Source organism: Cystoisospora suis, assembly GCF_002600585.1.
Source record: "Cystoisospora suis strain Wien I chromosome Unknown contig_2043, whole genome shotgun sequence".
Classification (NCBI taxonomy): domain Eukaryota; phylum Apicomplexa; class Conoidasida; order Eucoccidiorida; family Sarcocystidae; genus Cystoisospora; species Cystoisospora suis.
In genome coordinates this window covers 1-27336 of record NW_027154842.1, presented here as the reverse complement: position 1 = coordinate 27336, position 27336 = coordinate 1, and the positions used below count along the sequence as shown (strand labels likewise).

Here is a 27336-nt window from a genome sequence, read left to right as displayed (position 1 = left end):
CCCCTGGGAGAGATACGTATACCCCCGACGACCGTAAAGGCCCTAGTACCGCTGCACACGGTATCTTCCGAAAACAAGCAAGGAGATCCGAAATCGAAGGAGCAAGAACAGATCTCTCTCACTTCATTAGTCCAGTCGTCTCGTACGGATCCACACTCGATAAGTAGCAGTGCGAAAGAAGAAAGTGAAGACCAAGAGAAGAGCTATCCGACGGTCCTGACCGTGCAGGTGACTGAAAAAGATGACGAAGTAGAGTCAGTGAACACCCCGCAATCCCGAGTTGGTTCCCCGGGCAAGAGAATGCCTCTCCTATTCCCTCATGAGTGTAAACCTGATAGTTCAGGACAAGAGAAAGAAAATCATAGTTCCACAGCTTTGATTGAGGTGCACGTGGCTGACGGAGAATATATCCACACCACCACACCACATCGGTCATCTTTGAGGCTAGGATCTCACCATCTACTGTCAGAGAACATTCAGGGTCATCCCGAATATAAGCCGACGTACATAAAGGAGGAGCGTCCTTCTGTCCGTGTCCCTTCGGCAGCATTTATACTTCCCCCTGGACAGGTCTCGCATGCCCAAAGCAAGAAAGAGACAGATGGTCGGGCGCGTGGAACGAAAGCATCTATAGAGGTAAATAGCTCAGATCATCAAGTGGTTACTATTGGTGGCTCAGCGACGGTCGAGGAGAGGGGGGTACCTAACGCATCGGTCAGTGTTCTGAGAACGAAGCAATCAGCGGAAGTGCCTGAGGAAGAAGACGACGAGGCGAGAGAACCCCCGCAGCCACACAGACAAGAAGACAAGAGAGCAGAATACAAAAAGGAGAGGAAGACAGACACAGCAACTCTCGGAGAAGAAAAAGAACGTGGAGAACCCCAAGGAACTGGAAGAACCCTTGGAGAGAAAGAACCCACACTCAGATCTAAGAGTGGAAATATTGAGAGGGAAGGGAGGGCCGGGGTTCATGGTTCTCATGAGGAGAAGTTGAAAAGTGCTGAAGAGACAAGAGAAAGGGAAGAACAAGAAGAACAGGAAACTAACGCTCTATCCTGTACAAGTTCAGAAGAGGATAGTGAGGAAGAAAGCGAAGAAATTCGAGAAAGAAGACCGCTCTTCAGACTTTTAAAGTGCGATGATTTCTATGTGTTTTCCTCAGACTCTGGCAAATCTGTATCGAGAGTCACCAGACACATGCATATCTGTTCAGTATCTAGCTGCCTGCCTGGATATGTCTACACGTTGGGAGTATCTCTACTTGTCGCATTGAAGGTTTCCAAGGCGTCCACGAGTGTCGATGTCCGTGGTATACATGGGAGTCTCGAAGGTGGAAGCTCTATACGGGATACATATGTATTTAAGTGGATCTCAATACACCTATACCTCTCCATCTGTATGTCCATACAAATCCAAGTTCGCACGCCTCTTGCTAGGTGAAAAGCGGGTATGACAGGGTTGTTGAAAGGTGACACATGAGGTTGGGTGAGTCCGTCATCCGTATTTGTAGCTCACTCAGTTGGTTGGTATCCATTCAAGTCTCTTAAGGAAGGACAGATTCCTCTGGTACGGGAATTTGTGGTCTACCTATATATATAGATGGAGAGATATGCCCTATACACAGACGTGCTTGCATCCGGTGATTCCGGAGTGCGTAGAATATGTACCTTAAGTCCGACTGAATGACTGATTAAACAGCGGTATGTACTGGATCGTAGCATCGCCCAGGCAAACAAGCTTAGCAGCACTTTTCTAATAGGGACACCCAGACGTACTTTTGCACAGGTATATGTGAAATAGAATATATGGAGAGAGAGGTGGAAATGATGATGGCGATGTCGATGTTGAGAGAGATGGCTGACCTAAGAGGACTGCTTGTTGGTATCAGACTTGGTTTGTTATTTGTTCCTTGCGTGTGTATAGAAATCCAACATACATGGCCTTGACTTTAGCTCTTTGCGCTCTTTTCTTCGAGGTCACCGCCATACAATTCTGGGCAACCCGATTCTTTGAGGAAGAGCTTCACGTAAGAAGCTGCACTGGGCTACCTCTTTTGAAGGCTTACGGGAAAGACAAAGAACCATACTACTCCCCTCGTTCACGCCTCGCATACACACAAACTTGGTAGCCGTCTAAGACAGTAAGACACACCTCTAGGGGCACGTGCCTATAGTAGGACTACCTTTACAAGCTCCTCACATCAACAGGGAAAATCTTCACTGTAAACATCTGAATATACGCATATATATATATAGAGAGAGAGAGAGAGAGAGAGATATGCTACATGCGTGTGTGTAAGTGATCAAGGGAATGATAGCGAATGGGGATGTGAGAGGGAGTGGAATCTCTGAAGAAAGGCATTTTGATCTTCTGCGTGGTTGAATGAAAAAAAGTATACGTGTGTAAGTGTAGTGGTGAATGTAATGATCCCGTATCTGAAAAGACGAGAAGCCGTTCGGATCGAGTACGGAAGGTAATACATTCTTCGAATATGAGAGAAACGACATACCCGGACGAGACTGAGCTGAGATTGAAGTCTAGCTACTGATGACTGAGAATAGAATCGAAGATTAGGAGGCTTTTGCCTTCGTGTTTTCCAGACACTTTTTTTTTCTTTATCAGAAGAAAGAATCTCAGAGAAAACGTGAAACGTTCTTTGTATGTATGAAGCTTTTTCTGAGCTTAGGGTGAGACTACTCTTTCTTGGTCATGCAGTAGGTTCGCCGTCTTTGTGGTGTATCCAAGCTTCTGTAGACAGTTTTTCATCCTTTTCAAACGATGAAAGGCGAGGGCAGGCAATACTGAATATAAAAGGTATAGGTAGCCCAGTTCGAGGTCAGCTCACTCTCGGAAGACCTTTTCTTTTTCTCTCATCATTTTTTTTCGATTTCTGTTTGTTCTCTTCTCGGGTTCTCCTCTTCAGACAGACACAGCGACAGTTCTTATAAGCTTTTCTGCTACAGCAGCCACAGCACCGGCAGCGGGGATTGTCATCGGTGCCTTAGTTGTCGACTGGCTCGGCGGGTATCGGTATGGGGGGGAGAGGCAGCGACTGAAGGCTCTCTTATATCTACTTGTTCTCTCGTCTGGATGCGTTGTATTAGGATTCTTCGCAGCATTCTCTAATACCTTTTGGATAGCAATTTCTCTAATATGGCTCATTCTCTTCTTAGGGGGGGGAATCCTTCCAACTGCTAGTGGGATGATTTTAGCCGTTGTCGATAGTGATAGTAAAGCTAAAGCTTCCGGCCTAGCAACTTTTCTATACACTCTTCTGGGATATACAGCCGGCACCTTCGTACCAGGATTACTCAATGATTCCCTTGGAACTCGTGGAGGAATGCAGGTAAACAAAATGAAGAGAAAGAAGAAAGACACATGAAAAGAAATCGAGAAGATGAGAGATAGAAAGTGTTTCTTCCATCTCACAAACATAAAGAATCAATCAAGAAATAACACCCATCTCGTCATATATGCTTTCACGAGTCGCCTAGCCACGTGCATCAAAACTATCTCTCTGCCAAGACCTGTACGCGTATGTGCATATGAATCCTGTATATGGAAATACTTACTCATACAAATCTGAGCCTAGGGGAATATATAGACGGACGACAGACACCTGCCTCTGTGGTCACAGCTGCAAACTGCGCTTAGAGAACCAACGACGGATAGGTGAGGTGTCGCACACCATCAATTCAACCCCCTTCTGTGCCATGTGCCGAACGCTTTATGGTAGGGAGATTCTGGAGGTGACTGGCTGCTTGTGTAAGGAAAGATTTTTCTCGCGTTTTCTTCCTCTGTCTGCCTCTTGAGAGTTACTTGCGGTTCTGTTTTTGCTGCGTAAGGCGAGCTAAGCAGATAGTGAACGAATGTTCGGAGAAAAACGAGCTTGAAAAGACACGGTACCTGATCTCGGACATGGGAGTCGAAATCTGTCCGAACGCTGTGGTCTCCGACCGGCTTTTTGGAGGGGACTGCTCACTCTTAGTATGCATGAACATCACTCTTACTTGCATGTAGTCATACCATGATCGAAAAATTGATCTACGACAAAAGGATTTACATCCCCTCACTCACGCTTACGACAGATTCGAATGCCTTTCGAGGAAATCTCTGTTTCTCTGTCTCTCTCGCTGTGCATATATACATACACATTTATCTACGAAGGGTGGACAATAGTCGCGACGATGAGAAAGGGAGAGGTTTAGGGGTGAGCTGTGTCGTAAGAGTAAAAGGCTTTACAGTAGGGACGTTATCGTGGAGATTTTGGTAGGGAGAAGAGTGTCTCGGCTTGCCTTGGCTTTGACGGATGACAGGATGAAGACAAGATGGTAATGCTTACTTGTTTTCTTTTCTCCTTTGTGATGGTGATCTCTCGTTCTTTCATTCAGATGGTTCTCCTATGGTCAATATTTGGTTTTCTTCTCGTTCTTCTTGCTACGGCTGTCCGATGGCGTTTAGTAAAACAAGAAGACATGGAAGATCAGGAAGAGGAGGATGAAGATGAAGAAAACGAAGACGAGGAGGAGGAGGAAGACAAAGAGTCATTTGGAAATGACGATTGTGAGGATAAGAACAGTGATAGAGAATGGAATTACGTTCTAGAGATGAACAAGAGCAAAGAAAGAAGACAAGGTCTCACTGCTAACGACCCAAGTGAAAATTTTCAAGGTGCTGTTAAAAAAGACACAGGAGTCGAGAAAATTAAGCAAGATCAACTAGTGCCGGATACGATTCCTACACGTGCTTCCACTGCGGCTCCAACCCCAAGACTTTTTGAAACATCCACATCATCATAGGTATGCCAAGATACACACGAGGGATTCTCTCTTCCTTTTCTTGTTTCAAGCGTTCTCAATCAAATTCAGACACGGACAGAAGTAACAATAACAGAGTCTCTGGACGTTCATAAGCTCGATGTTTTCACATTTGAGTTAGCTGAGATATGTCAGTATGTCTAGCCTAGCAACACACTCCGCCATTCTCGTTTTCTTTTGCTTGTTACTGAACGAAGAGCAGAAAGATCGCCTGTCCTGACTAGCACGGCCTTTACTACTACTACTAGTCCTCTAATACCCGTTGGCCGACTGCTTTGCGAGCGAAGTGTTTCTGCCTGCTTGGGTAGTCAGCACATCTCTCCGGGACTTCAGAAATCTCCTTTTCTGCCACTGCAACTACGGTTTCTTTCCGAATTTGTTTTCCAAGATCTTCTACCGGCCTGCTGATTTCATATCGTTGCCTACGCACTCTCGGCTCTGCGCACTCGCCTCGTTCTCGGAGAGTTCATTCTGACTAAAATTCTTGAGACTAATAAGAGCTGCTGAACAGCCCGCGCTGACAGGCTAGCTGTCTTTTTTTTTGCGTGTATAAGCACCTAACGTGAGGACAGGTAGAGGGAAACGTAACAAGGGAACTTCCAGTGCTCGACCAACCCTCTTGAACTGTGACGTGCTGAAGAAGCACAACAAAGACAAGTGACAGGGTCTCACGATTTCAAGCACCATTTTCCCGTCACTATACCGGCAACGCATCTGTCCGCTCGTGCGTTGTGCCAATGTCATTAATTTGCCAATGTTATTGCGAAACGAAGAAGTGTTTGTCGATTGTCGATGCTGTCCATACCGATTGTCGGCGCGTCCTTGTCGATGTTGTTCTTGACGATTGTCGGCGATGTTGACGGGATGTACCTCTATGGGAAAAAAACTCGCATGCAAGACTCGAGAAAGGCAAGCGAGGAGAAAAACCGGGACTTAGTGAAAGTATTGCTCTACTGCGACATGACCAAACCCGACTTCGGTGCGGGGGGCTGGCGGACCCCTGAGTGGTGCAGGAATCCGAGCGCAAGCGTGCGTACGGCTCCAGATAATACGAAGTCTTCAATGGCGTTCATTAAACCTACACCGTCATCATGACAGACAAGGTGTGTATGTCTCTTGCCGGCTTCTCCCCTCGTTGAAGAGCTCGTGCAGCATGTACAGTGTGAGACTATATCAATTGCTGAAGGTAGTAAGATTTGATATTGCCGTAGTAGTAGTAGCAGACCCATCGCCGTCATCGGTAACAACGTATACGTACATAATGAAGATCTCACCAATGTACAGAACGGTTCCTTCGGGCATCTACTTCCAGCACCTTTGTCGTTACACGGAAATCTGTACGCCGCGCATCGCCTAGTCAGATAAGGTGCCAATCCTCATGTAACTAATGATACTCATCTACGGAGATTCTCCTTAGGGCTGAGTAATATATCTAATGAAGAGCTCGAATGAGGAGTTGAAACCCTCAGCGAGACAGAAAACGAAGTCTCTCGATCTCGGGGCAGATGAAAGCCACAGTGAGCATGATTCTTCCATCTCTTACTATCACCACCTACTGGTTCTTCTCAACGATGTGTATATGATACACCTTAACTTCCCCTGGGGTAGACTGAAATTAGAAAAGATAGTGAGCGCGAGCGGTGCTCTCTTAGTGTTCCAACCGTTCCTTAGGTGAACGTCAAGATCTCCTTCGCCCTTCTCCGAGATCGTATCGTCACAGAGAAGAGAGAATGCACACATGAGTAGACCAGATAATCGTCATTATCAGGATTAAAAAAAAAGTTGAACAGAAGACAGGTCTCTCAGATACCGTTTTCCGTACTTTCGTCCTCCCACTCGTAATTGTGTCTTTTCGAAGACACAACAAAAAATAGCACAAAAGAACTCTTCTCCTTTCTATTGTTCTGATACACTTAAATAGACCAAGACAAGAAGCGAAAACCCTTTTCCGTATGTCCAGGAGAAGCACAACTTGAAAACAACGAACCAGAGATTCGACGGGAAGACAAAAGATAGGGAAAGAAAAGGAGGAATTTCTCTCTCCCGTTGTCAAGCAAGTCATGACAAATGTGGAGGTCTCTCATCTTTTTTCTGTTCTTCTAGATGATGATGACCTCCTTCTTTTCGATCATGTAGATGTTAATTCCCTTCAGGTGTACTGACACCTCGGCTCCCCTTTTTCTTTCAACGATAACTGCATTATCATAAAGAACCTGCTTCGTTTTACACTTTAGAGCATTCAAATTTATCTGCCTACATTCAAAGAGAACTGAGGTGGCATGGTGATTTCAAGTACCCAGACGTCTTGCTCCACCTGTGTACTCATTGATGTAGATAGACATAAAAAACTCTGTCCTTACGTATTTACATACTCACATATTCGCGTGTACGCATATACATGCGCATATACGTAAAGATATGTCGTAGACCTTACAACGAGCTTGCACGCTGCAACGCGGTAGAGAGAGGGAAAGTATGGAAAAGGAACAGTGATGAGACAACGTATATGAAAGACAGAAGGCAATGCGTTTTACACCTGACTAAACATACCTCCTTGGGCTGCTGAATGCCGCGTAAGAGGACGTACAAAGTGAATGTGATAACAACAGACAACAAAACAAGACAGAGGATGTCTTTCACACAGGAAAGAAAATAATCAAATCGACAACTTCGTCCATCCCTTCTTCTGTCAAGACAATGACGTCAACACGAGAAGAATGTCTCCAGGTGCATACAAGACAGAATTGAAATGAATACATATGTAAACATATATACAAGGAAAGAAGCACATGATTCCTCTCAACGCTGAGGGCGCATAATAGGAATGAGAAAAACAATTAAAGAGATTTCCTTCCGCTCCACACGTAACAACTGTCGCGCCAGTGGCCATCAAGAGAGCCCAGCACTCGCCTCACATGTCCACAGGATTGATGTATCTCTCTCTTCTTGCATTGCATCGCTATGTATTTTGGAAAAGAAAAGGAAAGTACCCAGGGGTTGAAGATACATACATCACTACTGCGCTTGCATTTCCTTTTCTTCTTCCTCCTGTTGTTGCGCATGTCTTCTGTTACTGATCGTTTTATCGATGAACGGAAGCGACGAAGATAAAGAAGAAGTAACGAGAGACCCCCCCCCGAGTGAGCTCTTCGAGAGTTTTTTCATCTTTTCGTCATGCATTTGAAGAAGCTTTTCACCGAGTTTATGAGCTGCATAAGATGAACATACTTCCTCCCAACTCCACGAATGTTTTTGTTTGAGAGAAAGAAGCGTCTTCAGAACTAGCCCTGTTCTTCCCCATAGAAGCCTTTCATTCTTACTTAGTACATGCGCCTCCTGTGTGCATACAGCTTGAACAAATTCATCTGCGGAACATCCCGCAACCTGCCAAGGAGCAAGATAAAACAGAGAGATATTCTTCAGATTCTTTTCCAAAGCCATCTTTCTACAATTTTCCTTTTCTTCTGCTTCTTCTTTCTCCTTCGCGTCCCTTGTCCCCTCAGGGTCACCCATGGGGGTGTCGATAAGACAAGATGCCTTTGTATCTATCTGACATGATGACATTTGTGTAAGCTTTGTTTTTGCTGTCTCTCCATTTCCATTATAACTGAAAGAATCTTGTTTCTTCATCTTCTGATTTGGACGAAGAAGATGATGTGAATTCCCGTTCGAATCATTCTCCTTATTATGTTCATCCTGCTCGCCTCCATACGTTATCATCAGATCATTCAAGCTTCCTTGTTCTCCACTTTCTCCCATGTGCGTTTCGACATTTGTTCGCTCTTCTCCTCTGTCTTTACTACTGCCCTGAGCGTCAGAACGACCTTCTTCCCCTTCATTAGGAATGCGTTCTCCACCTCTATCATCATTGCTCTCCTCTCGCTCATCTCTGGCTATAACAACAGCAGCATTCTTTGCAGATCTATGTGCATCTCCTTCCTCGTCTTGGTGTTTTCTCGTGATGACAATGCCTTTCATATTGTCGTCTTTCTCTTTTATCCCAGAACGAGACAAAGTGTCGGAGGCAGAGAGATTGTTGCTATTGCTTGTAAGGATGAGACCCTTTACACCGTGACGATTACCTGCATCTAGACCAGGATTTCCGTTGTGTTTGCTCTCTGAAGAAAGACTTCGATTGCTAGAGAGGAGCGAGGCAACTAAAGAGGCAGAGTGAGAAGGAGATACTCCATGTAAAGCTCCTGTATACCATGCATGGGGTCGACGTGCTACGCACCCATATCCGCCATATAAAGGAGAAGAAGAATAGCGAGAGGATGTTGCTAAGAGACTACTCTTGTCTTTCCTCGTGTGTGAAAAGGTATCTTTCGTCTTCTTCAAATCAGTATCGGGAAGTACCGATGATGAGACGGAGGTGGTCGTCATACTTCCTGCACTGGTACAAGAAGGGACAGCTGTGGTTATAGGAGAAGAAATCGCAGAGGAAGGTAAATGTTGTTGGCAAGGCTGTTTAGCAACACGGCTGTTTGCTTTTCCTCTTAGTGAGCCTAAGACGGGTATACCCCCCGCTAGCCCTGAAGGTCCTGTAGGTGGCGCATTGTATCGAAGTCTTTTATTTCGATCTGTACGATGTTCAGCAGGTAGATGAAGTTCCTGAAATCCAGGAAGAGAATCAATCAATGTGAAAAGTTCCATTGGAGAGGTCGTTGCTGTTCTTGTCTGAGAGACAGAAAACCATGTATGTCCCAATGCTTCAGCAGGGAGAAGGCGTTCCGAAGCTGAGTAAGCTAACAGAGATGAAAGAAGGGACCAAAACGAAGGAGAAAAACTCGAGGAGTATGGATAAGCTAAAGCAGAATGCTGACGAAGCCGAGAGACTCTCTGAGAATCCCTGAGAAAGAAGAGAAAAGAAAGAAATGAGACACGAAACATATAAGTAGACAACGAGAGAAGCAGTAAAATATCACAGGAGAGGGCTGGACAGAAATGGATGTAGATAAACCAACAGATGTTCTGCGAAGCGTGCCGAAGAAAGATCCGGCAACGAATAAAGAAAGACGTGTATGTACCTCCCTGAGTGGCCGGAGAGAAGGCTCGCATGTATTATGCTAAGGACAGAGGAACCTGCGTGTACTGAAGTGTGTAGATATACGTGAGAGGTGTCTATAGATGTGCAAGAAAAAAACGTGAACAAAGCAAGGAACGATGCTGTGACTGACGCCCCCCTGCCGGCGTGCTCACGAGAAGAAAAGAAAGGCAATGCGAAATACAAAGAAAAGAATGCCAAGCCTTCTTGCTCCCGAACAAACTTTCTGGCAGTTCTACAAGTATCCAGTCCAGAGACGCCGAACGGTAAGGCGGAGAGAGAGGTATCTGCTGAGAGAAGAGGAATTTCAACGCGTATGGTGAAGAGCGGAAGCTAGTAGAGGATAGGTAGAAAGTGTTTCGTGTTGAGCTTCGGGAGCCCTTCTGTTCATAAGATACATAGACACTGACTCCACGTATACGTGTGGAAGGTGTAGGTGTATTCCGCCCCTGCTCCTTTCGGTTTGTTTTTCTGTTTCATCGTTTCCTTGTGGATGTTTCTTCTTTCTTCTTACGGGCAATCACACAGCCAGGCAGTCTGCATAGCAATCACCCAATTCCAGGCAAGCTTGTGAAGCTGTCTCGTCTCCTCTTCATCAAGTGCCTCAGCAGGTCTTCCACACCATCTCATAGCCGAAGCCCGAGCTTTCTCTCGTAGTTTCTTTTGTTCTTCTTCTCCCTTCAATCGAAACAAGCCATGTCCAATCGATATAACAACCTCTTTCGCTGCTCTCCAATATGTCCCGTATTGTCTTGGTAATGTTCCCCATATTGAAGAAAGCACAAAAGCCTCACGATCCTTCGACGTATCTGTTCTCATTGCTGTATTGTGGTTGCATTCTTCTTTTTGATCCTCTGTTTTGTTCTCCTCGTTCTTCTCCTTGTCTCGTCTCTTCATCCCATTCCCGTCATGTCCTCCACTTCCGGCCTTCGTGGCCCACCCGTTCCCTATCCCTCGGCGTTCTCCCGTGGAAGGTAGAGAAGCAGGGGAGTCCAGGGGCATCCTACTAGAAGATAGAGGAAGATTCACGGAATCCCTTTCAGCCAGTTTCTGCGTCCTCATTCTCCGTAAGATGACTCGGGCTTTCTTTTCCGCCTTTTCAAACAGTTCACTTGTCAAAGGAGTCATACAAGTACACTGTCCTTCATCTTGTTCGTCTTCTCCCTCTCCTTCGTGGAATCCATCCCGAAGCTTTTGCCATCGTCTGAATGCAGGGCAACAACAACAACCTCCTCCTTTCGCAAGCTCTCCTAAGGTGACTCCAAAGCTCCAAGCATCTGAATGCTTTGTTATAGGCAGATGCTGAACTGGGGTTGCTTCCTTTCGTTTCTGTTCCCCCCCTGTCGATGTACACCCGCTCCCTCGAGGACCACTCAACACTTGTCTCAATCCACGTGTTTCTTTTGTTACTTCCTCGCCCTCTGCTAGAATTGTTGAGCGTCTTTCAGGACGTCCGGGTGGATTCTTGCCGCTACCTCCTCTTGGTGAAATCGTATGACATTTACGACCTTCGATTTCTCTCTCCTGATTCCTTTCCTTCTCCCCTCCACGTAAATTCTCAGTGAGATGACTTGTTGTACCTTTCTCCTTCGATGATCCATCTGTCTTCGAGCCTTCTGTTTTCTTGTGTTCCTCTTCTTCATGGTCTCCTTTCTCCAGCATCCCACCTGCAGTCTCTTTCTCTACAACAGCTGATTCTCCTCCTCTCTTTGTAAGAACCGAGCTCGTTCCTTTGTCTCGTCTCTCGCCTTCCAGTTCACGCTCGACAAGCCTCCTCTTCGCATGCACCTTACTAACCAATCTGCCAAGGAAATTTTCCCCCTGCTCCTCTCTTCCCTTCCTTGCTATCCCCTGTCCCGCACTCCCTCCGCCCAGTCTCCCGGTGGAAGAGACCGTCGCTGTGTTCTTTTCTAGACTGTTCTGATTACATAGACCTACGATCCCTAACATCTGATGCTTCTTTAGCTGACGTAGCCATTCCTTCTCCTTTTGACGTGTCCCTGAGGAGACCGTGGTAATACTACTAATGCTGACAGTACTGCTACTACCGCTATTACTCTGCCCGCTTGTATTGCTATGAGTATTGCCTGCCCCTCCTATTCCTCCTGCCCGTGAGGAAAGAGAGTAGCTCTTCCCGCTCTGAGAAGACAAGAGGCACATCTGGTGAAGACTCGAGTTCCCCTTCTCATTGCCTGCTCCGGAACTGGAATTAAGGTGAAGACGGGTAGAAGCGATATGAGGAGTTGAACGTTGTAAGTTTAGATCTTTATCATTGCTGTTATGACTGAGACCGTACCCTACATCTTTAGACACAGAAAATGAGGACGAAAACAGCATGTCTTCTTTGGCATCTCCACCTATGAGACGTTCGTCCCGACCAATTTCTCCTCTGCTTGCTTCCACTAGAATCCTTCTTTTCTTTCTCTCTTCTTCACCTGTCTCTTCTCCACAGACCTTGCTACCCTCTGCTCGACTGCTACCTCCCACTCCAGTAGTCGTTTGAACAGACTGTACACACACCCGGCCATCCACACGTTGATTCCCTGTACTGTTCTCGTGATGACCTAGGTGCTTATGATCCCCTACAGAAGACATAGGCAATGGACTTGTTCTAACAATCTTTCCGTTCTTTCTCTCTAGATCCGACACAGAATTTTCTCCTCGCAGTCTCTTCTTTCGTTCTTCATCTCGTGAAGAAACGCCAAAAGAAGGCATCAAAAGTTTTCTATCTCTTCTTTCGAAAGAATACGCTTCTTCTCCGTCTCCCTCTATCCGTCTTCTACATCGTCCTCCTCCGCTTAGTAGCCAAGTTCCTCTCTCCCCCGTTCCTTGTTGCAGTCTTACTCCCCCGCTGCTATTTCCCCGAGACCACGAAGCAGATGCATTGACCCCGTCAGGAGAAGAACGTTCTTTGCCTCGTGCAGAAACTATAAGTCTCTTCCGATGAGAAGCTTCTCCTCCTTGTAGTAACCCATCTCCACTAGGAGAAGATATTAGAGAGGCTAGGATGGGGCCTGAAGGATCTCTCAGTCTTCCAAATCGATCAAATCGTAACGCCTCTGGTGCATTGGTGTACGTTGTTCCTTGATTGTATGTAGCTAACTGTTTCTGAACTTGTACGCGCCAACATCTCCTCTTCTCGTCCAACCCTGCTGCCCATGGAGTTGAAGCTGAGAGGTGTTCTGTTGGATGAAGAACTAAAGACGATCCGAAATCGGCTAGACATAGAAGCCATCGGAGAGGAGAGTAAATATCCTGTGGCCGACAAAACACAAGGACATTCGATGGTTTCACATCTACTATACGAGCAATATCTGCCTCGCAGCAACATTGAAGGAATGCTCCGCCACTAAGAAGCTGAGCCATCAAGAACTTCACTTCAAACTCCGTTAAACCTGGAGCCCCCCAGGAACCCCATCCCTTCCTCGAAGAAGAGAGTGAAGACGAAGATGACGTCAGACTATCCGATGAGGTATTCGAGGAAGATGATAATGACGCTAGAGAAAGACCAGCAGTAGTAGTAGTAGTAGTCGTAAGAGCTACTGCAGGAGTTGCTTGTTTTCCGCTTGCATCCACACTCTTCACCAGCGAAGTCCCATCCCCTTGTTCTCCTTCCTTTGTCGTTTTCTTCTCCTCCTCCTTTGATCCACTCTCGTCACTCACAGTATTCTTCTTCTTCTCCTTTGCTTCCTCGTGTACAGTTTTCCTCTCTGTCTGTTCTGGCATTGCCAGTCCTGTAGAGAAGTTTCTTTGGCCAGCAGCTTCAAGAGAAAGCCTCTCTTCTTCCCAAGCAAGAAGAAGCTTTAACTTGGCTCTTCTTAGTACAAGTCGCTTCAACATTCGCGTTAAGTCTCCCTGAGCACGAGGCATCAGAAGCTGAAATTTCCTCAGTGCTTCCCCACTCCTTTGTACTTCGTGAGGCTTCTCCTCACGTCCTCTAGGGACAGACTGGCCTTCTTTGCTTGAAAGACGAGCGATTTCTTCCTTTCTCCGTGAGAAACCAATATTCCTCTGACTTCCTCCCGTTCCTGAAGATTCCTTTTTTGCCACCAGACCTCCATCTTCCCCGTTACTTGGATCTTTCTTATCCGCTGGACTTCCTTCTCTTCCTTCTACTTCATTCCCTACTGGCTCATTCTTGCTGTTCTTTTTCTCCCTACGCATCTCACTTACGTCCTCTTGCTGTTTAGCTGCCCCTTCTTTTTCTTTGAGAGGAGGCGCGGGGGCCTTCGTATGGAGAACCAGAGAATTTCGAACTTCTTTACATGATCGTGTAGCTAACGGTCGGATAACATGAGCGTTAAAATGACGCATGAAGGCTTCTTCTCTAAGGAACTGAAAGGGTGCAGAAAGCTGAGCCTTATATTCCTTGACAGCTAAGCATACCATTTGCGAACGGTTGTCTAGACACCATGAGCACTCCGGAAAAGAAGCAAACGTCGAAGCCGCCAAGCCAGAGAGAGAGACGCGTGTCCGATTAGTAGATGAAAGGAATTTAGTACAGCGATTAAGTACCTGCCTTTCACTGGCCTCCTCCACTCCGCCTGCTGTTGTAGCGTTCGTCGTCGTCTCTTCTTCTCCCTCTCTCCCGTGTTCGTCACCTCTTGACGAGTGTGATGCTTCTCCTTGGCAAGACTCCTGTCCTCCAGGCTCTTCCACTCTGTTATTATTGGAGTTCGTACATTTAACACAGCAAGTGAGAGGCTGCATATCACTTCTCCATCGCGCTTGAAAGACATCTCCGAATGTCCCCCTGCCGAGGCGATCTTCTCTCGAGACTTCGATCCACCCCACATGATCCCACCACTCAGCATTCCAACGGGGGGAGCCGTAAGAAGAGTCTTTTCTTTGGGAATCGTCGTTCGCTTCTAGACAGTGCTCCATGGCTAACTCTCTCTCTTCATCCTCTTCCTCTAGCATCTCTTCTTCTCCCTCATCGCTATTCTGAATGAGTTTCTCTAGGTCACTTCCTTCAGAAAGACCTACACCATCTTCATTCTCTTTCACTTCTTCCCCTTTGCCTTGGTCTACCGACTGTACCAAACTAGTTCTGGCCTGCGCTGGTTTCACGTCTTCCTCTCTACTACCTATGAGCGAACATGGGAGAGAACGTGTTGCTGCTTGTTCTTCTCCTTTGTCTTCGTGTTGGGACTTTGGAGTGCCTCTTCCTTCTTGGGTGAAGCGAAGTGGCAAGCGAGAGAATGAAGGGGAGGACGTTGCGCTTTGCTTTGGTTCTTCTTCTTCTTTGGCATTTTCCGGCTGTCGAGGACACTCCGGTGTATGATGTTGTTCTCTATCGTCGACAAGACGTCCTCCGTCTTTCGATCTCTTTGCTTCTTTTTCTCCTTCTCGACTTGTCAGCGCATCGACCGACACAAGTAACCCACTTTCTCCGTTTGCCTTTTCTCCTTCTTCCCCTTCCTGTTCCTGAATGAGCACCACCTCCAGATCGTTATTTTCACTGGGAAGAAGCGGGGGTTTAGAAACAGGAGATAACAAGATTTGAGAAGAAGGGGAAACGGACGTGATTTCCTTCATCTGTTTTTTCCCCGTAGAATGTGATGGTGTTGGCTCTTTGTCTCGTCGCGCCTTCGCTGTCCCTACAGAAGAAGACTCTCTTTGAAGTGAAGAAACATCTACCTCTAAACCTCCTCCCTCTGTCCCCGTCGTGTCATGCAGTGACTGGAGGTCACCACCTGCCACATTCGTTGAGCTATCCTTCCCTGGAGTCTGTACTGAGGAGACGCCGCAGCATGAAGGTTGTTGCTTTTTTCTCTTCTGATCTCGTTCACTCTCTTCATGGGTTCCTTCTGTAGTAGTCGTTCTGGGAAGACGACGAGACCGTAGCTGCCGGATATCCAAGGCCGAACTGGGATCATCATTAGATACTGGGGTGCTATTTTTCTTCTCTTCCTCAAGACCACCTTCAAAAAGGCAGCTGTTTTCTTCTTCTTCACTGTTGTCTTTCTCTCTCTGGTTATCCTCTCTGGTCTTCGTTTCTCTCTTTCTCGCGCTCCTCGTCTTCTTCGAAGACTTCGCACGTCTTCTCTCTGTCGAAGCTTCTGCCTGATCAACGTCTAGTCCTTCTTGCTTCTTTTCTTCACCACTAACTTGTAGATCAGATTCAGAAACACCTCTTCTCTCGTCCCGCTGTTTAAGCTGCAAGGCGGAAGACCGGAAGGCCTCATCTGGAGAGACTTCATCATCATCATGATGGCGATCTATCTTTTCTCCTTCATTTGAAACTCCTGTAATGTCCCGTGTCTTTCCTTCATTTCCATCTGCAGAGGCAGGTCGTGTGTGTGTGTCATGGCTTTCTTCAGGTGTCTTTTTCTTCTTTGCTCTTCTAGTTTCGATGATTCTCTGCGTGTACGGTTCTCTTCGCTGACCAGCCTCGCCCTTGTCGAGCGCAACATCTAGAACCTCTCCTTCCTGGCCTTTCGCTCCCTTATCTTCGCTGGATTGCACCTTACTCGCCCGGCTCCTCGTTCGGAGACTCCACTTGACACCTTGCTCAATGGTTGATGTATTAGGTTCTTTCCCTTCTCCAAGGCAATGATGATGATCGGGAGATTCAGGCGGTTCAGAGAGATCCGTCACTCTATCACACTGTAACGATGTGACTTCGGATGCCTCTTCTCCTTGGCGAGTGCATTCACCATGCCCCTTTGAATCCATCAGTCCAGGTTGCTGGCGCTCATTCGCTAGTTGGCTTTCTCGCTCCTTCTTCGCCTTTTCATCCTCTCCCTCTCTCTTTTGTTCTTCTTTTTCCTGTTGCTGGCCCAGTGTCTCTATTCTGACGCACTCCTGTAAATGTTGGGTACCTTTCTGCTTCTCGTCTGTTATATCTTGTGCCACGCTCTCCTCATGCTCTCTCTCACTGGTGTGTCTCAACCCCTTCTCCTGCACTTCTTCTCCTGTTCTTACTACCTTTGCCTTCATTTCGCGAGCCTTCCTTTCCTCTTCAAACAGTTTATCGACGTTCCTTCCCCTTTCGGCGGTCTCGTCTTCATGCACCTTCGTATCAGCTGTGAGGTTCTTTTCTTCTCTCCTTTCATTGTCTCCGCTTTCTCTTCTCTCTCCTGCGTAGTTGTCACCTCTCCCTCTTTCTTCTGTAGCCATGGTAGAAAGAGGCTCTCCGGGATGAATTGAAATCTCGTCCACCTGCTTTCTCTTTCCGATTTCTTCGGGTCTGTTCTCCGCCATCCTCCTGCTGGATGACTTGCTATCATGCATGTCCGTTTCATTGTCTTTCCTGAACGAATCCATTCTCACGTTGCTTTTCAGCTGGACCTCCCCTCCTGCCCCTCGTGCCTCCCCGTTAACATCTGCAGATGAGGCCTTGCTTCGAAATTCCTTCATGGGTCCACTCTCATTACCTGCCAAACACAACGTCGCTTCTTGGTCTTGTCCTTCTTTCTTCTTCGTCGTGTCTTCCTTGTTGTTTAGATCTCTCTTTTCAGGCAGATAACCCGGAGAGGATGGAGACATGTGATCCAGAGGGCTTAAGGTCGTCAACGATGAACTCTTGCAAGAACCAGGAGTAGTACAAGATCGAGATCGAGATCGACGAAGAGCAGCAACTGCGGCTGCTGCGGCAGCTTTTGCTGATGGCTTGACCTTGGGAACATGACCGATCCCTTCGTGACGTCCTCCCCCTGATTTTCCTTCTTCTGTACTTCCTACAAAGACGCGTGTTGTTGAAGAGAAGGCAGAACCGCTTTGAGGTGTGATTTCCTCAGAAGAGCCCAGAACAGGAGATTCATTCCTCTTGAAATCCCTTGATAATGAAGAGTCAGTCGGGGGATGTTCTGTTGAAGGTGTATCCGCTTTCATACTTGGGCAGATGGCAGTGGTGGAGCATGCCGCCGTTTCAGCAGAAAGACTATACGAACCCTCAAGTGCAGCGTTCTTTGTCACTCCTGATGAGGAAGAGATTTCTTCCGTCGGCTTGCCACCGGATCTCAAGAGTTCGTCGGGAGTAGGGGGAATGATATCAGAGGGCCTCGAAAGAGGAGAAGAAGAAATGGTTCTTCTTCTTTCGATCGAGGAAGCCATACTTTCCATCCTAACTGCCTGACGATGACAAGATTGGCTTGAGACACTCGTCCCTTCCTCAAGAGAAGTATCCCCTCGAGGACTGCTCGCCTGTTGGTCTTTGAAAGAATCTCTGCTTTCGTGTCTAGCAAGATGTTTCTCCACGCAGGGACGCGCCGCGTTCTTCTGTCCTTGAGAGCAAGAAGAAACGACGGCGACCGGAATACTTCTCTCATTCATCTGACTCTGTGACTGCGAAGCCGCCTCAGGTATAGCTGAAGACGCTTCCGCAATGTTGTTCTTCTTGGTCGACTCAGGTTGATTGTCTGGGAAGCAAGACGGAGTCACTTCTGAAGAAGCTGAAGAAGCAGACGAAGAGACTTCTACATCCGGAGTCACCGGGTCTCCAGTCACGGTGAGAGGTCTTTGAAGCGAAGACGACCGAGAGCGCAGATTATCCGAATGGCACGGCCCCCGGGGTTTCCTCTTTTTTTTTTTCTGTCCTAGTACATCTGATCTCTCCTTTTGCTCTCCTACCCAACGGGCAATTTCCTTTTCAATCCAATCTCTCCCATTAGCAGCTAGACCTTCGTGGGAGAGAGGTGAAGAACTGCATCTTGTCGCCTTCTTTATTGGCACCTCACTTGGAAAGGCAGGTGAGGCCTCTTGGCTTAGCGAGGGTGAGGATGACGTTGGTGGTTCCTGAGGACACGGTGAAAGTGCAAACAGCGTCGCCCGCGCTTCAGCTGCTGCTGACGATGCCGGATGAAGGCTCCCATCTATTTCTGAACAGGTGGCAATGGTCCTTTCCAGCTTTTCTTTCCTATTCATGGGTGACTTTGAGCAAGAGGAGACCTTTGTTTCAAAAACTCTCCTGTCGGTGAAGGGGGAAGGGAACTCGTTTCTTGCTTTCTGGGACAACTCGGGAGACTCGGTATCTGGTAAGGAAACAGAAGAGAAGGAAGAAGGAGTTCCCTGAGGACATGAAAAGAGACCAGAAGATCCTTGAGGAGGGGAGCCGGGGGAAGAAAGTAAACCCAACTTTGAAACAACAAGAGGAGGAGAGAATATAGGTAATGTTTCATTGATCTCCCTTCTAGTTCCAGGAGGCATGCTGAGATGGGAGAATGGGGAGAGCAATGGACTCTCCTGAGTACTACCAAACGGTCTTTTTTCCTCTTTCTCTTTTCTTCTGCTCTCCTCACTCGTTTCCTGGCTCCGTTTACGTGAAGTACACAGGGGAGATGGTTCTGAAATCTCACTGTCATCTGACGAAGAGAACTCCGACGGCGTAGCCCTCTTATTTTCCTCTTCACTGGGTTCCTTCACGGTTTTCTCTCTTGTTATCTCAGTTACGGTTAAACTGGACACGCGAGGTTTGCTCGCCTCTATCTTCTTTTCCATACCTTGTCTATGAACTGTGTGTGACATCTCAGAGACAGGGGAAAAGAAAGCGGCCGAATCACCAACAGCTGTCGCTTCCCGGGGCGCTGACATCCTTCCCGTTCCTGAGTTCGTTGAGAGCGGAATGGAAGCTTCCTTTTTCACGGCATTGTTTTCGCCATCACTATCTTCAGCATTGGTCTTCTCTCTCATCCGCTGACCTTTTTCTTCCCCTTTGCCTTTCTCCGTATACACCAAGTTGGATTCTTCGTTTCCCTCATGCCTGTATCTTCGTAGAACTTCTCCCTTTTCCTCAGGCAACGTCGGCCTGTCCTTACACGAGCGCTGCTGCTTCTCAGTGCTCTTTCCACTGCTGGAGGTCTTGCTTTTTTCCATGCTAACAAACCTCTCGTCTCTGCTTCCGGAGGTCTCTTGTTCTCCTACTTCCTCGCCTGCTTGAGAGCGGCTTACTTGTTCTCTCGTACTCTCCTTTGTACTCCTCTTCTCCTCTGTTACTTCTCTTGTCGGTGTTTCCTTCCCAAGTGCCGGGTGTACGTGGAAAACCTTCTCTCCAGAATCTCTCATCTTCTCCGTCGACTTTGTAGCAGTATCTTCGACAGCTCTTCCTCCTTTCTGTGAACCTCCTTCCAAGGGAGAGTCGGCTCTCTTCTTACATGTGCCATCAGTCTCATGCGTCCTCCAAATGGTACTGCGGTCTACTGCCTTTTTTTGCTCAGAGATCCCTTGCCCCTTGACCACTTTCTCCTGTCTCTCCCTTCGCGTCTCCTCACATTGCACCAGTACAGAGCAGGACGGGGATGAGCTTACTGACACTGCCGGAAGCCCTTCAGCACCACTCGGTAAAGCACCAGTTCTCTCCTCAAGAGTGCTGGTTTGTGGCCGACATGCAATCTTTGTGAAGGCGCAAGGCGAAGAAGACAAAGGAAATGCACGAGACACAAGTGGCAAAGAAGACGCAGAAGATGCAATAGTGGAAGAAGAAGAGTAAGACGAGGAAGAAGCCATATGTACACCAGAACAGGTAGGTGGACAAGGCGAGTCAGACGATGGGAACGACAGAAAACGTCTCGAGATCTCATCCTGTAGTTGGTGCGTCGCCTTTTTGCCGGTCTCTGAAACATCGTTATCTTTCCTTAATCTCCTCTGTCCCTCCCCACTGTGCTGTTCCCCATCGCTTGATCCGATGCAAGCACTTTTTTCTCTTACCGAGGGAATTGTCGAACCTTCTACTGTTGTCTCTGGGAAAGAACATACGGGGGGAGACACAAAGACAGCAGAGGCAGGTGTTGTACTTTCTACACTATAAGTGTGTGCTGGAGACGATAGAGATGACAGGGAAGAGTAGTCTTCGGGACTGTGACGCTCTTCCCTACCGGACGGAAGCTCTCTGGCACATGAAGTAGAGAAGGGAGAGACAAACTCACGGAGAGAAGATTCCGGTCGGGACAGACGACGGGGAGATGCGGCCAATGAAAAAAAAGAGGGAGGACGACGTGGAAGCACGTCTGCTGCCGCATCAAACGGCAGCACCTTCGGAGGCGCGTGTTCTTTATCTGATTTTGAGAGGGTCTTGCGAGGAGAAGCACTAGGAGAAGGCGAAAGAGGCGAGGGGGACGACGCAGCAACAGAACAGCTTGAAAGAGAAGAAGGCGAGAGTGGTTCGAGTTGCTTGACTTCCAACGAAGAACAGAAAGACGTCCTAAGATGAGAAGACGATGAAGAGCATGGTGAAGCTACCTCGGGCAACTTTGCTGGAGATGTGGCGACATGACTCCTCAGAGTCGACAATAAGGGGTAAGAAGAATTGTTGGAAGTAGAACAAGATGAGGGAGTATTTTTTGACGCCGACGAATCGGGAATGGGACATCCGGAAGTAACGATTGACGGGGAATGGCTGCAGGGCAAGGCCGAGGACGTCACCAACTTCGGGCCTCTTGAGGGAGAAGACGATGAAGAGGGCGAGACATAAGAATGAGAAACCCTCGCCGGGCGGGGAGAAGAGGAATCACGTACTAACGACGACGAGACGAGGGAAGAGGAAGACGTCGAAGAAGCTGCTGGAGAGGGCACCGCTGATGGAGAAACACGGAAACGGGAGGACGAGAGGGGAGAAGCGAAAGAGAGGGAGCTTGGTGAGGAGGACGACACTGTCGATGAAGAGGACGTAGGGGAGGACGAAGAAGACAAAGAAGAAGAAGACGGGACAGAAGATGGAGAAGACTTGAGTTGAGGTATGGTTGGCTTATCTAAGCTCCTCCGGGACAAACTTCGCTTCCTTTCTTTCCTGTCCTTCTTCGCATGCCTGTCCTTGTGAATTCTTCTGTGTTCGCCAGAGGAACGATCTGATGTCTTCTTTCTCTTCTCCGTCTTCTTCTTTTTCGCTCGCTGATCTTTCCTATCTGCGTACTCTTCATCTCTCCCCCGTTCACGGCTTCGCCTCCTGTCATCTTTTTTCTTTTTCTTTTTCTCATTGCTCCTGCTACGCCTCTTCTCCCTCGTCTCCCTTCTCGTGTACGCATCCTCTCCAGGGCCAGGTGATCGCGATGGTTTGTCTTCTCTCTTTTCGCGCTCCTCTTTCTTTCTATCACGTCCCCTCCTGTGGTCCTTCTCTTCCCTGCACTTCTTCTCCTCCCTGCTATGTCTCCTCTCCTTATTCCTCCTCTTTTCGTCTTTTCTCTTGCTCTCCTGTCTTCTACTTCTATGCTCTGCTCTGCCTTTCTCTTTTGCGTCTCTCCTGTGGTTCCCCCTAGAGTGACGAATATCATCCTCCCTCTTTCTCGCTTCCTCTGAACCATGTCTGTTTTTCGGCTCCTTCCTGAGAGACACAGGAGAGGTGACAGAGACTCTGTCCCTACCTGGGTCTTCTCCACGAAGCTCTTTCGTCCCTCCTCGACTTCCACTTACTCGTTCCCTCCCAGGCTCACATCGTACAGCCATGCGAATCTTCACCGGTGTCTCCACAATTTCCCCTTCCTCCAGCGGAGACGAAGCGCCTGTGGTTCTTCCCCATTCTCCCTCTTCTTCACTTGAAAGAGAATGACCTTCAGCTTTGAAGGGGAGTCGGAAATGTCGGTTAGCTTTCCTGAGAAAACCTGAAGACCCTCTCGGTGTCGGTTCTCGTGACACGGGGGAACGGCTACGTCTTCTGAACGGAGAAGACTCGAGTTCACCCCGGGCTTCTAACGCGTTTTCTGCTCTTCTTTTTCCCTGAGATGCGTCGTCCCCCTGCGCGGAGCCAGGTTTCTTTCTGGGCAGTTCTCTCGACATCAAATTGACTTTCTCCTGTGAGGAGCGCGATAAAACCCGCGACGTTTCTTTCTGCTTCTCGCCGGAGCTGGTTGTAGGTGCAGGCGTCATTGAGGAATAAACCGCAAGTGCGGCCTCCTTCCTCGGCAGACGGACAGACGGAGAAGCCTGACCAGATGGACCAAACGCACCAGGGGGAAGAGTACAGGCCGAAGGATCTGACGGCGATTGAGAAGAGAGAACTTCTGTAACGACGGAGGAGGAAGATGACTGAGAAACGGTTGGCACAACAGGACCATCAGGAGAAGAGGACTGCAAAGAAGATGACCCAGGCCTGGCACGTTGAAAAGCACCTGGCGGTTGTCGGTTCTCCGGTGACCAGTTAGCTGAGGAAGAGGACGAAGAACACGAGACAGAAGTAGAAGACGACGCGTACTGAATCTCAACAGAACTAGCGGGGCTCTCTGGGGACACGGAAGTAGACGTTCCCTGGCAGACGGGGTAATGCCCTCGTTTGGACAATCCACGAGAGGAAAAGTCTCGCCTGGTTAGAGAGACATCAGCGGCCCCAGAGACTTCTATGGGTGACGATGAAGAACAATCTTTCAAAAGCTGCACTGTGGAAGAGCCCTGCACGTCCGTGGCAGGAGTGGAAGAAAAAGAAGAAGACGATGCGGCGCCAGACAAAGACGCCGAGGAGGCGAAAGAGCAGGGAAAATGAGAACCGCTCTCCTTTCTACTGTCTCTCTCCTTGACAGCCCCACCGTCTGAACTGCGCTTACTACTAGAGCGCCTTTGTTTGCCATTTCTGTGTTGCGAGTGACTTTGCTGGTTCTCTGTTGTCATCCCCACGCTGCCGCTGATGCCGGCGAGACCGCGGGCTTCTTCAGCAGAGAATGATCCTGCCTGCGGCATGCTTTGAGCGCTTTGCAGAAGAGACGGGGTCGGCGATGCCCCTGAGTGAGAGGCCGATGGCGCTGAGAGACTCATGGTACAGGATACGGATGAGGAAGCGGACGAAGTGGAAAGTGAAGACGAAGAAGAAAGAGCGGAAACAAAGGCTGACGTTGGCGGGGAGGAGCGATCCACCCGACAAGCACGAGACTGCGCGGCCGAGGCGAAAGTAGCGGAGGAAGATGACTGAACTGAGGAAGAGTTGCCGGCACCGCCAATCGCAGGTGAAGACACAGAAGAAAGAACTGAAGGAGACGAACAAGAAAGAGCAGGAAGAGAAGTGACGGACACAGGGAGTGTCTCGGATGACGGAGAGGAAAACCTCCCAGGAAACAACGGCGATGACGACGGGAGAGACCCAACAGATGAAAAAGGAAGAGAAGACGCAGAAAAAGGAGAAAACCCGCAGACTTGAGGTAGAGGAGGAGTACAAAATGAAGACGCTGAAAACGGAGGACTAGATAGGGGTACAGGTGAGACGGGTGTAGACACGCCAGCAGCAGAAGTAGAAGAACAAGCAGTAGAAGTGACAGGTGTTGGAGAAGACGAAGCGAGAGTGGCAGAAGCAGCCAAACACTCGGGAGGAGCTGCAGACGTGGAACCCCACGGGTCGCACGGAGAAGAAGACAGCCCCGCGGAAGATGACGGACATCCGCAACTTGAAGTGGGAGAGTGAGGAACACGCACAGTGCTAGAAGCGCATACGCCTTGAGATGATGATGAAGAAGTTGAAAAGAAGAAACAACTCGAGACTCCCGGGGAAGGCGAGTATGAAGGAGGAGACATTGAAGCGGCAAAATGACGAAATGACGGATCCTGCAACGACCCCGGTGAGGTAGCGCCTGAAAGCCGGGATTTTCGGCCTGCCTGAGACACAGAGTTGCATGATCGTGCTTTCCTTGCCTTCTCAGCGTGTTGACCTTCGCGCACTGTCATTCCCCACCGCGGTGACGATTGTTCAATTTTCGCTGCATTCTTCTCCCGTTGTACATCTCCCTGCCAAGCATTACGCGATGAAAGTACACTGAAATCATTACTAAGTCTTTTTTCCTTCCTGTCCCAGTCATTTGCTTTGTTCCCATTCTCTCGAGATGGGAACAAATTTGAGTCCAGTCTGCCGTGCTGTCCCGTGGCTGAAGGTGCGTCCTTTCTGTGGTGAATAGAACGCCTCTCTCCACCTAGAGGGGGGGCGACATCACCTGAGCTTTTTCTCCGTTCTTGCTGACATAGTGAATGTCTCGTCAATTCTGTTGTATCCACAAAGCCAGGACCCCCACGCAAACACATACCCGTTTCTCCTGCGAGTCCACCCGTCTCGCTGTCCTCTCCTGCTTGCCAAGGATCTTTCACAGCCAGTCTAAAATGACGATTGCGACTTCGCTCTCCCTGTCTGTGACCTCCTGATGGCTCTGCTCCAGGCCTGGACTGGTTCTCGGGCGATGCTAGCAGTCCTTTTTCCTTGGCTCGTTGCCAGAGAATAGATGTTTTCGCTCTCTCAGGATCAGGCATGCGACCAGCAGCAGGACTCCGCAAACCTATGTCAGACCTGCAAGGCGCTGTCCCTGTCGCTTGTTTGTTTCCCAGGGCGGACCTCTCCGGAGGAGACTTGAAGGAAAGTTCATCGGGAAGGGAAGGCACAGCTAAAGTCTCTTGTGGTACCACTTGCCATGGATCTCTTTCTTCTAAAGGGAGCTTTCCGTGGGGTGCGCGTTTCTTTCCTGTCTTGTCTTTCTTCTCGACGTGAAGCGAGTCGGCTCGTTGCTTGGTTTCAGACCTCAGTCCAGTATTGCTTAGCTTCGTATGAGATTGTGTGGTGCTACCACCGCCTTGAGGAGTTGCTGTACAGACAGAATCGAGCTTGTCAGTCTGACCACCTCGCGGCTCACAAAGATCTGGCTTGTTCAAATGTGACTTTTGCGACGCCTTTCCCTGCCCTTCGCCTTCTGGCGGTGGATGTGAGAACGAACTCCGGACCACAGCAGGATGTTCACCGCCGAAGCCAGTGCCTTCAGCTAGTTGCCTCGTCAGCCTCTCTGATTGGAGACGAGTCTTCTTCGTTTCATCCTGGCGCTCTTGTTTTTTCACCACCTGATGCTCTTCTGGGTCCTCTGATGTGTCATTCCTGTCACCCGGTGGTGCATCTCTCGAAGAGACCGGGGACATGAAGGTATCTCTTCCTGTTGCATTTTCTTTCGTAACAAGCGGCGAGGGAGAAAAAAAGCCGCCGCTTGGGTGGAACGGCGAGAAAGCCGTAGAAGGGAGTGAAGGAGGCGAAGTAGGAAGTGAAGCAGTCGTGTGAGAGAGAAACGACTGCGCCGGCTGTTCACGCGAAGACATGTTAGAGGAATTTGAGAAGGAAGAGGAGGAGAACTGAGAGCTTGACGGCGGAGAGGAGAAAGCGGGCCACGTGGAAGGGGAGAAAAAGCCAATGTTTTCTGCCGCAGTCGTAGGGAACGGAATAAAGGAAGTGCCACCTGAAGTTGCCGCTGCGCGACCGCTGAATCGATCCTGTTGTTGGATCTTCCGGAAGAAGCCTCCCTGTTCTGAGTGCCTTCTTGTTCGGTTTCTTCCTCTCCTTCCAGAACGGTCTCTACCTTTGGAAGCTCCGTAGAAATCTCCGCGCTTCTTTTTGTCCCGCGCATACCCACACCCATCGCAAGAGTTCCTTCCACCCGGCATATACGGACACCCCTCTTGGGAAGGTTCCTTGTCCTCTCCTCGCGAGTGCAGTCCCCCACGCCCGTCGCCATCTCCTCCTGAAGCTGCGGAGACCGAATTAGAAAGGTGACTCCCCCGTTCAGATGAGACGTACGAGTGCATGTACGAAATGGACAAGCTGCCTTGGGGGCTCCCTATGGGGCTAGGAAGAGCCTCTCTCGAGTACTGCACAGACCCTCGACCGGCGTGCCTTCCCTGCTCCAAGGTGTATTTGTTACTCTCCAGTCCTCCGTTTCCCGCACTGTCAGTACACCGCGAGTCACCAGAACTCCCGCCTCCCGGAGTGTACATTCCCCGTGCAATCTCGGAGGGTCTTCCACCACCTGAGCTGGTGTATGTAGGAGACGCTCTGAATACACTTGTCCGAGTTATCCCAGGTTCGGAACTGCCGGGACAGCCGCCCCCATCTGACGCCCGCCGATTTGTCTCGATGTACGTACACCGGAGAAGCCTCCGGCCAGGCACCTGCAACGCAGGTAACGCTGCTTGGGCAGTCAGCGAGGCGTAAAAATCCGCCACCACATCACCGCTCGTCGCGGCGTCGCGCCTAGAAGAAAGGGAAAAGCTATTTTCTGAAGAGGTTGCCTGTCCGAGATCGTTGAGGGTGCCTTGGTCTTCCTCCTTTGAGGTATGCGGACAGAATGACTCGTCTCCGACTGCTCCCGCGCCCAACGCCGATGGAGATGAACTGAAGATCTCCATGATGTCCAAGTCTCCTAAAAGGTAGGCTAGACTCTTGAAGGTGGGCAGAATAGGACACCTCACGCTGCTTCTGTAGGTTACACATCCTTTTCTCGTGCCCTCTCTTTGTGTCCTCGACGTTGCTCCAAAGCGAGAATTAAACCACTTCCGCTGCCGTGGGTTCAGTCCGGTTCGACGACGGCGGCGACGACGGAGTGAAGGGGTGGAAGCAGTGTTTCTTTAAGTGCAAACTAGTTGAAGGAAGAAAGGAAGAAGACATGGGGACAGCGGGAAAAAAGAAAGAAATGATCCATCTTTACCCGGCTGTTACTCGCTCCCTCTTGAAATGATCTTAGTTCAAGTCTTGGACCTGCGAGACACCCCTAACGCCGGAACGGGACAACGAGGAAGAGGACAGAAACGCGAAAGAAACGA

At 48.9% G+C, this 27336-nt stretch overlaps 1 protein-coding gene across 1 annotated transcript; it reads right to left on the bottom strand.

Moving 5' to 3' along the window:
* Nucleotides 1-6580: 6580 nt before the first annotated feature.
* Nucleotides 6581-27305, bottom strand: CSUI_004398 (uncharacterized protein). Its single transcript, XM_068064589.1, has 2 exons — nucleotides 10376-27305; nucleotides 6581-9666 (listed from the first exon to the last, which is right to left on the bottom strand). The coding sequence occupies exons 1-2, from the start codon at nucleotides 26920-26922 to the stop codon at nucleotides 7833-7835; spliced, it is 18381 nt and encodes a 6126-aa protein (XP_067923433.1). The 5' UTR covers nucleotides 26923-27305; the 3' UTR covers nucleotides 6581-7832.
* Between the last annotated feature and the right edge of the window lie 31 nt (nucleotides 27306-27336).